This window comes from Kryptolebias marmoratus, linkage group LG18 (assembly GCF_001649575.2).
Source record: "Kryptolebias marmoratus isolate JLee-2015 linkage group LG18, ASM164957v2, whole genome shotgun sequence".
NCBI classification, from domain to species: Eukaryota; Metazoa; Chordata; class Actinopteri; order Cyprinodontiformes; family Rivulidae; genus Kryptolebias; species Kryptolebias marmoratus.
In genome coordinates this window covers 4,230,373-4,238,293 of record NC_051447.1, presented here as the reverse complement: position 1 = coordinate 4,238,293, position 7,921 = coordinate 4,230,373, and the positions used below count along the sequence as shown (strand labels likewise).

The following is a 7,921-nucleotide window of genomic DNA, read 5'->3' as shown; positions in this document are numbered from 1 at the left end:
GGTTTTTTCAAACTCTGTGAATATTTCTCCAGCAGCAGCAGTTAGTCGCTCGCTGATAAACTCTCTCAGAGACTGAACTGAAGACATTGTTACTGTGGAGACTCAAATATTCACCTCACACACCCAAACCAACACAGAAACCACCACACACACAGCTAACGCTGCTAGCGCTTTGTTTACTTCCGGTGGTGTCACACTGTGACGGTCCGACGGAAACTGAATTATGTAAACCAATCCATATAAGTCATTGATTTAAACTCTACTTAAAATATATATTTGGCGTTATAAATCATTAGTTTACGTTGTGATAAACGGTGTCTAGATCAAGAAGATGAGACAGAGAGAGAAAATGATAATACACTTTACATAATTAGAAGACTTTTCTTTTACAAATGTTGCGTTTGAACAAGTCAGCAAAACAGTCAATTCTAAGTTTCGTAGTTGACGTTATTTTCTATTATGTTTTGGTAATTTTTACTGGAATAATTACAGTGTGTTAAAATGTGACCAAAGTGACTTAAAAATTCACCCAACACCCAAAACTGCCAAATAAACCACCAAAAAATGCAGTCACAAACACGAAAAAGGCTAACTATGCTAACGCTGCTAGCGTCTTTGTTTACTTCCGCCGAACGTTTCTTCTTCTGTGGTTTGTAAGGCCGTTATCCTTTACAGAGTTAGATTACTGCTCCCTTCTGGACGTGTCTTCACCTACAAAGCACCAAGTCCGTTTTCACCAAATTTCTGATCATTTTCGAGTCTCCAAATTAAAGAAACTGCATTAAAGTGGTACATTTATTCATTTTAACGGGTCAAATAAGGTTGAAACAAAGAAATGCAGTCCGGGTCAGATCATTAAAAGGAAAGGTCACGTTTGTAAAAATGTTGCACTTAGTCAGTTTTTACAGATAATTGATACGCTGATGTAGTAAGAAAAGTAAAAGACCCACAACATTTACCAGAAACCAGTGTTAGTAAGGAAATTGGGTGTTTTAAATTGGGTGCAGTGAACAGCTTTGAATTTCAAAATAAATATTATGCTATATATAAATATTACTTTATGATATTACTTTGTTCATTCTAACCACTGTGAAGAATGTGGTTAAAACTTTTCTATTTAGTGTTTGTTGGCTTAAAAAAAATAAAAATAAATCAATTAAAATTATCAGCTTTCATTACTACAAAAAATTAAAAAAAGAGTGCAAAACAAAAACAAAGAAGCTGTATTTAAACTAAATACAGTTTAGTTTTGGCTGAATGACTTTCAGCTCATGAGTTTGTTGACAGAAACAGAATCTAAAGAACCATAACCTCATAGGAGGAAACACCAGTTATCCACTGGATTATATTCATCTCTAGTTCCCATATCACACTGTGCATCATGCAGAAAAATCCAGACATGAGGCAAATAAACTCAGAGTTAAAACAACAAAAAGCAAATACATTTAAAAATCATAGTACTGTACAACACAACAGGTTCATACATTTTAAAATGTGTTAGTAAACTGTCATTATTTGATAGTTATTGTGACTTTAAAACAAAAATGACAACAGTTTTATTCTGGTTGTAATTTTCACAGGTGTTTTAGAGTTTCATGGTGAACGGCAGACTCCAATCTCTCAATTCAATTAAACACTGCCTAAGAATCAGATTCAACATCACACCTCCTCAGCTCTGTGAGTTCTCATGTGTTTGAGTAAACTGGGTTTTTGACTAACTCTTTTTCCACAGATCTGACAGGAGAAAGGCTTCACCCCTGCATGAATTCTCATGTGAGTAGTTAAGTGACTACTCTGAGAAAAACCTTTACCACAAACTTCACATGGATACGGCTTCTCGCCCGTATGAGTTCTCATGTGGACTTTAAAATTTGCACTATAAACGTAACTTCTTCCACAAATCTGACAGGAGAAAGGCTTCTCACCTGTGTGAGTTCTCATGTGGACTTTTAAACTGAATTTATGAGAGTAACTTTTCCCACAGGTCTGACATGAGAAAGGCTTCTCACCGGTGTGAATTCTCATGTGTTTTTTTAAATTACATTTTTGAGAAAAGGCTTTTTGACAAGTCTGGCATGAGAATGGTTTCTTACCTGTATGAGTTCTCATGTGAATAATCAAGCTACTATTGCAGGTGAAACAATGACCACAAATTTTACAAGTCAACATTTTCTCACCGGTGTGAGCTTTTTTGCATCTCTTTAGTTTTGGACTCACGCTGTGATCTCTGGTTGGTGAACTTCTCTTATTTTGTTTCAGTTTGTCACTCCTGCTTCCTTCCTGATCGTGGTTCTCGGCTTCAGAAGAGTTCTGGCCGAGGAGCTGGTCCTCGTTTGGTTCTGACTCCCAGCGGTCTCTTTCCTCCTGCTTCAGAACAAGCTGCTCTTCATCCTGTCTGATGCAGAGTTCCTCCTGTTCCTCTTTAGTCTGAAGAGGTTCTGGTTCCTCCTGTTCCTCTTTAGTCTGAAGAGGTTCTGGTTCCTCCTGGTCCAAACTGGAGTTCTTCTCCTGATTCCAGACATAATGCTGTGGGACTTCTGGACAGAGATGAAAAAATAAATAAAAAAACTGATTAATGCGACTAAAAGAAGCACACTATACTTTAATTATTTTTGAAATGGTGCACCATCGGAGCTCGGAGCAGAAGAATGGAGCACACGTAGAAATCGTGATGATTCAGTGGTTGATTGTAGGAGGCTGAAAGGATATCTAAAAGGTAAAATATTTTTCAGATGTAGTTTTTACAGAAAAAAAAATCCCTGCTGTTAGATTTACTGAGGAGGGAAGGAAAACTGAACAGCACTGTGCTCGTTTTCTGCTGTGTCTGGAGAACCTCGATAAGAAGTGCTTCACCTGCATCTGCCTTGAGCCAACGTCATCCTGACAACACAGCTTAAAACTCAAGGATCATCAGCTGGCAGTGGGGTGGTGGCACAAAGATCCAGGCGGAGCAGATCTGAACTCTAAATCATGCTGGGACTAATTTTATGTTTGTGCGGAACCATAGGAGACATGCACAGCTGACAGGTCCTCTAAAATACTGAAATAATGTCAAATAATGAATACTCAGCATCTGTCAACCATAGCATCTTAACCATAAGAAAGAATGGATTTGAACTGAAGCTGAGTATTAACATTATCATAAATAATTCTGTAGATTTAATGATACATTTTATAATGTATGAGTATAACTTACAGAGTTACCTGTTCAGTTTAATATCCCTGTGTTATAATAATACATTAGAAAATGGGTTTAATTTGAACAATTTTATGTCATTTCTAAGCAGAGTCCAGAAAAGGACAAACAGCGTTGATTAAGAAAAACGCGTATCATAAAACGATTATTAAAGTCCCTTTGTACAATAATACTTGTTACATTTTGAAAAGAAAATTAAATTAAGTTTTTTTGTCTCTAATGATGTCGTTACTGAACCGAGTTAACAAACAAAAACTATCTAAAGAAGCATGACTCCGGATTAACACAAACTACACTGAACTTGTCTCTGCTGCTCCATACCTATCCTGTGGAGGTTTATCTGTGGTTTCGAGCTGATATCCAGCAGTCTGCGCTGACGGTCGATCTCTTCCTCGTACTGGACGATGGTTTTTTCAAACTCTGTGAATATTTCTCCAGCAGCAGCAGTTAGTCGCTCGCTGATAAACTGTCTAAGAGACTGAACTGAAGACATTGTTACTGCAGAGACTCAAATATTCACCTCACACACACAAACCAACACTAACCACCACAAACACACACACAGCTAAAAAACAAACAAACAAACACACACAGAGCTAACTATGCTATCGCTTTTTAGCGCTTTGTTTACTTCCGGTGGTGTCACACTGTGACGCTCCGACTGAAACTGCATCTTTTTTTTCAGAACTTTATTTGCAATAGAGCAAAACAACAACGTGTACATAACGTCAAAAGAATTTTAGCCAAGAGGAGCACATGGATAAAAATAAAAACGAGAAGAGAATGACAGTTACCATATTCTAACAAGAAGAAAACTATTGTGACGACTGTGACAGATTTAAGATAGCAATTCGTCCACAATCCCAAGTTGGGAACAAGCCCGTATTGTCATTTTTGCTTTTTGATTTGTTGATTAGTTTTTGATTAATTGTAAGCAAGTATTGCTTAAATTCAATCAAAGAAACTGAGAAATTCGGTTTTCAAAAATTTACATTTGTATATGTGAAATTTAGCTTTAATAGTTAATAACTTAATTAAGAGAACCTTCGGATTAATTTTGCCACATTGTTGAAAACCAAACAGGACATGTTCCCAATACAACTGAAAATTTGCTGATATTTTTGAGTCAACAGTTACAAAAAAGTTGCCAGAAATCTTTAGAAAGAGGGAAACTGCATCGTTTCATCTGCTTTGAATGAAAAACAGAAATAAAAACATAGTTTAATAATTAGGGGAATAGGCTGGCACTGAAACTACACGCTGTTTAGAAAGCAACAAAAAGTAAAAGATGATTGTTAAACATAATGATATTCATCTGAAGATGAGAGATTCCTGATAAGAACAGACCAAGAGGTCCATTTGAAAATTCTGTAACTCTTATTAAAAAAAATTGGAAAGGATATTTAGAGAGCACATATTTAATGTAGAAAAACACGTCCTAGTAAATAATAAGATGAAAATAACAAATCAGTTTAGTCCATGTACAAGAAGTGCAGAAAGTATTCAGACCCTACTTCACTATTTTCAGTTGTGTTGCGTACCAATGCTACAATTGTTCAAATTGTTACTTTAGTACTGAGTGTAGATTAATAAGAAATAATTTGAATAATAACAAAGAAATACATTTTGTACATTTATATAAAAAACAAATATCATATAAGTTGTCAGCCCTTTTCCAACACCTGAAATTTAGCTCATGTCTCCCGTTTTTCTTGCTTGCTGCTGAGATGTTTCTATACTTTTAAATTAAATTGATTTGATTTGGAAAGGCAAAAAGCACTGCCAACACCATCACAACAGTGAAGCATGGTGGTGGCAGCATCATGGTTTGGGAGGTGTTTTTAAAGCCCAGAACCTCTGACTGGGAAAAGATGACAGTGATCTAAAGCACAAAGTGAAGACAAGACAGAGTGGCTTAGGGACAACTCTGGGACCGTCCTGCAGCAGAGGACAACAGAAAATCCATAAAAAAGACTTTAACTGCTGCCAAGGGGGTATCAGATGTGATATTTTAAGTTTTTAGTTTTGAAATATATAAAATTATATAAATTATGTTTCCATTTTGACATTATTGATTAGAGTGTAGATTACTGAGTAGAAGGTGCTGTAGCTCCATCTCAACACCAGCGTAAATCAACTGTTTAGTTTCATATCCAGGTCGATGTGGCCGTAGTTCAGAACATCTTCATCTCTTCATGTTTCTGAAGCAGCTTTAAGTTTTCAGATGGAAACTGTTGAACTAATATTATTGTACAGCAGTTTGAGTCACAAAACAGTCTGTCCAACCAACAGTTACTGAAGAATACTGGTGAGGAGTTTATCTGAATTGAGTGAGAAGCATTAAGGATTCAGATTTGAATATTCCTGCCCACATAAAAGTTGTGTAAAGCAAAAATATACCATCCCCTAAACATTTCAGCCCTGCAGCGAGATGAAGAAAACCACCGTCTGTTCCATCATAACGCTCAGTAATCTGTGCAGTGATGTCAATGTTACTGATCCAACAAAGCAATGATGCCAAGAACATGAAACTAGGATTTATGTCATCAGAAAAGTGAACACCTGAACAGAACATGAAGTTAAGGATTCTCTACAAAAGCAGGAGCTATAATTTAAGTATATTGTATTTTAAAAACAACATGGAGGGCTCAGGGTTATAACCTACATCACAGGCAGCCATCATGAGATCTTTCTGTTTCAGCTCTAACTTCAGGGTGACTTTCAGTCATCTCGATTTTCCACAAACTATCATCAGTACTGTGACAATGAGGAACAGAGAGGCAATGATGTAACTTTGAATCAAATGATTTTTATTTCAAGATTTGAAACAATGAACATAAAAAACATTTAGATAACAATTATTTTCAAACCTAAATCTCTTTACATACAGAATAACGTTTTGCACACGTTCTTCCGGTGCATCNGTACTTTATTAAACAAATCACAACTACATTACCCACAATGCCACACTCTTAAATGGATTACAACATTTTCTAAAAGTCTGAGTAAACTGGGATGACCTATTAATCTGATTGTTACTTTAAAACAGCAAAAAGCAGCAGGCTGAATTTTGTTTTACTTTCCAGACAAACCCTTCCCGCCCGTGTTCTCGAACATCAGTGAGAAAAATTTAATGATGATGAACTACAAACTACAAATGCTCAACTCTGATGTTTAACCAACTTCAATGTCTGAGAAAGTCACAAGATTACACTTTCTCACCTGTGTGAGTTTTCATGTGGGATTTTAAACTTACTCTGTGATTAAAACTTTTTCCACAGGCCTGACATGTGAAAGGCTTCTCACCTGTGTGCGTTCTCATATGTGTGATTAAATTACTGTTTTTACTAAATGTTTTTCCACAGATCTGACATGAGAAAGGCTTTTCACCGGTGTGAGTCCTCATATGTGCCTTTAAATTACGTTTTTGACTAAAACTTTTTCCACAAGTCTCACAAGTGAAAGGCTTTTCCCCCGTGTGAGTCCTCATGTGATCAGTGATCTGATTACTATAAGAGAAACATTTACCACAGATTTCACATGAGTATGGCTTTTCACCTGAGTGAGTTCTCATGTGCAATCTTAAACTGATTTTATAGGTGTAGCTTTTTCCACAGCTGTGACATGAGAAAGGTTTCTCACCGGTATGAGTCCTCACGTGTGCAATTAAATTACGTTTATGACAAAAATGTTTTCCACAGGTCCGACAGGGGAAAACCTCACCTGTGCGAGTTTGCATGTGATCAATTAGGTTACTATTCTGAGAGAAACCTTTAGCACATATTTCACAAGAGACCCTATTCTCACCTATGTGAGTTGTTTTGTGATCCTTATGTTCTGGTCTGTCTACACTGTCACTGTCATCTCTGCTTTGTGGACTTCTCTTATTTAGCTTCAGATCTTCATCTCTGCAGGATTCTTCATCTTCATTCCTGCTTCTTTCCTGATCAGCTTCAGAGGAGTTTTGAGAATGGAGCTGGTCCCTGTTTCGTTTTGGTGCCCAGCAGATTCCTTCCTCAGTCACAGTCTTCATTAAGAGCTGCTCTTTATCCTGTCTGATATAATGTTCCTCCTGTTCCTCCTTAATCTGTGAAGGTTCTGCTTCATCCTGATCTGAACTGAAGTTCCTTTCCTGGTCGTAGAGAACCTCATCGGCCTCCCACACACTCTGCTGTGGGCGTTCTGGACAGAGAAACAGACAAATAAAATGCTGATTAATGTGAGAATAAAAAAGTACCTTCAGCATCAACCATTAGATGCATCTAAAGATGATTGGGAAAATACTGAAACTGTTCCTAAAAACAAGTTTCAGGTGAATAGCTGACTCACTGTAAAAAGACCATAAACTTTACTACTTTGGATTTTAAAGCAAAACTAACCAGTAAGAATAAAATTAAACTCATGCAGTTTGTAAAATATGTCCTACCATGTGTAAAAACCTTAATATTACGAAAAATATTAGAATTGTATTGTTATCATCGTTGCTCTCTTCTACCAGTGCCTGGTTATTTTGCAGATCAGTCTCACCTGGTTTTCTGAATAGAAAAAAAATCTCTGACTCCTTCAACATAAAAATCATTATTTAAGTAGATATGATTAGGAATTTTACACTGTAAAAATACCTATTCTTCTGTGGAGGTTTATCTGTGGTTTCGAGCTGATATCCAGCAGTCTGCGCTGACGGTCGATCTCTTCCTCGTACTGGACGATGGTTTTTTCAAACTC

The 7,921-nt window shown here is 36.7% G+C and overlaps 4 protein-coding genes across 8 annotated transcripts in view; all 4 read right to left on the bottom strand.

Annotated features, from left to right (window-relative positions):
• LOC108247570 (oocyte zinc finger protein XlCOF22-like) overlaps positions 1-197 on the bottom strand; it is a 17,570-nt gene extending 17,373 nt beyond the window's left edge. The window contains exon 1 of the mRNA XM_037981270.1: positions 25-197. Within this exon, the coding sequence (XP_037837198.1) occupies positions 25-87 (63 nt within the window). The 5' untranslated portion in view covers positions 88-197. The remainder of the gene's footprint in view (positions 1-24) is intronic.
• Positions 1-7,921, bottom strand: part of LOC108247555 (zinc finger protein 2 homolog) — a 461,981-nt gene that overhangs the window by 410,531 nt on the left and 43,529 nt on the right. The gene's annotated exons all lie outside the window — the stretch shown is intronic.
• On the bottom strand, positions 782-3,848 carry LOC108229530 (oocyte zinc finger protein XlCOF6.1-like). The gene is made up of 2 exons (XM_017405205.3): positions 3,518-3,848; positions 782-2,537 (listed from the first exon to the last, which is right to left on the bottom strand). The coding sequence occupies exons 1-2, from the start codon at positions 3,687-3,689 to the stop codon at positions 1,660-1,662; spliced, it is 1,050 nt and encodes a 349-aa protein (XP_017260694.1). The 5' UTR covers positions 3,690-3,848; the 3' UTR covers positions 782-1,659.
• On the bottom strand, positions 5,986-7,915 carry LOC108229529 (gastrula zinc finger protein XlCGF8.2DB-like). Its single transcript, XM_017405204.2, has 2 exons — positions 7,819-7,915; positions 5,986-7,378 (listed from the first exon to the last, which is right to left on the bottom strand). Exon 2 carries the CDS (start codon positions 7,227-7,229, stop codon positions 6,405-6,407), a length of 825 nt encoding a protein of 274 aa, XP_017260693.2. The 5' UTR covers positions 7,230-7,378; positions 7,819-7,915; the 3' UTR covers positions 5,986-6,404.

What these genes read in the sequence shown, in the direction of transcription:
- LOC108229529 (XM_017405204.2), bottom strand. Translation starts at nt 7,229, where the DNA reads ATGAAGACTGTGACTGAGGAAGGAATCTGCTGGGCACCAAAACGAAAC.
- LOC108229530 (XM_017405205.3), bottom strand. Translation starts at nt 3,689, where the DNA reads ATGTCTTCAGTTCAGTCTCTTAGACAGTTTATCAGCGAGCGACTAACT. An exon ending in GATAAACCTCCACAGGATAG is followed by an intron (nt 2,538 to 3,517) that starts GTATGGAGCAGC and finishes ATCTCTGTCCAG; the next exon opens with AAGTCCCACAGCATTATGTC.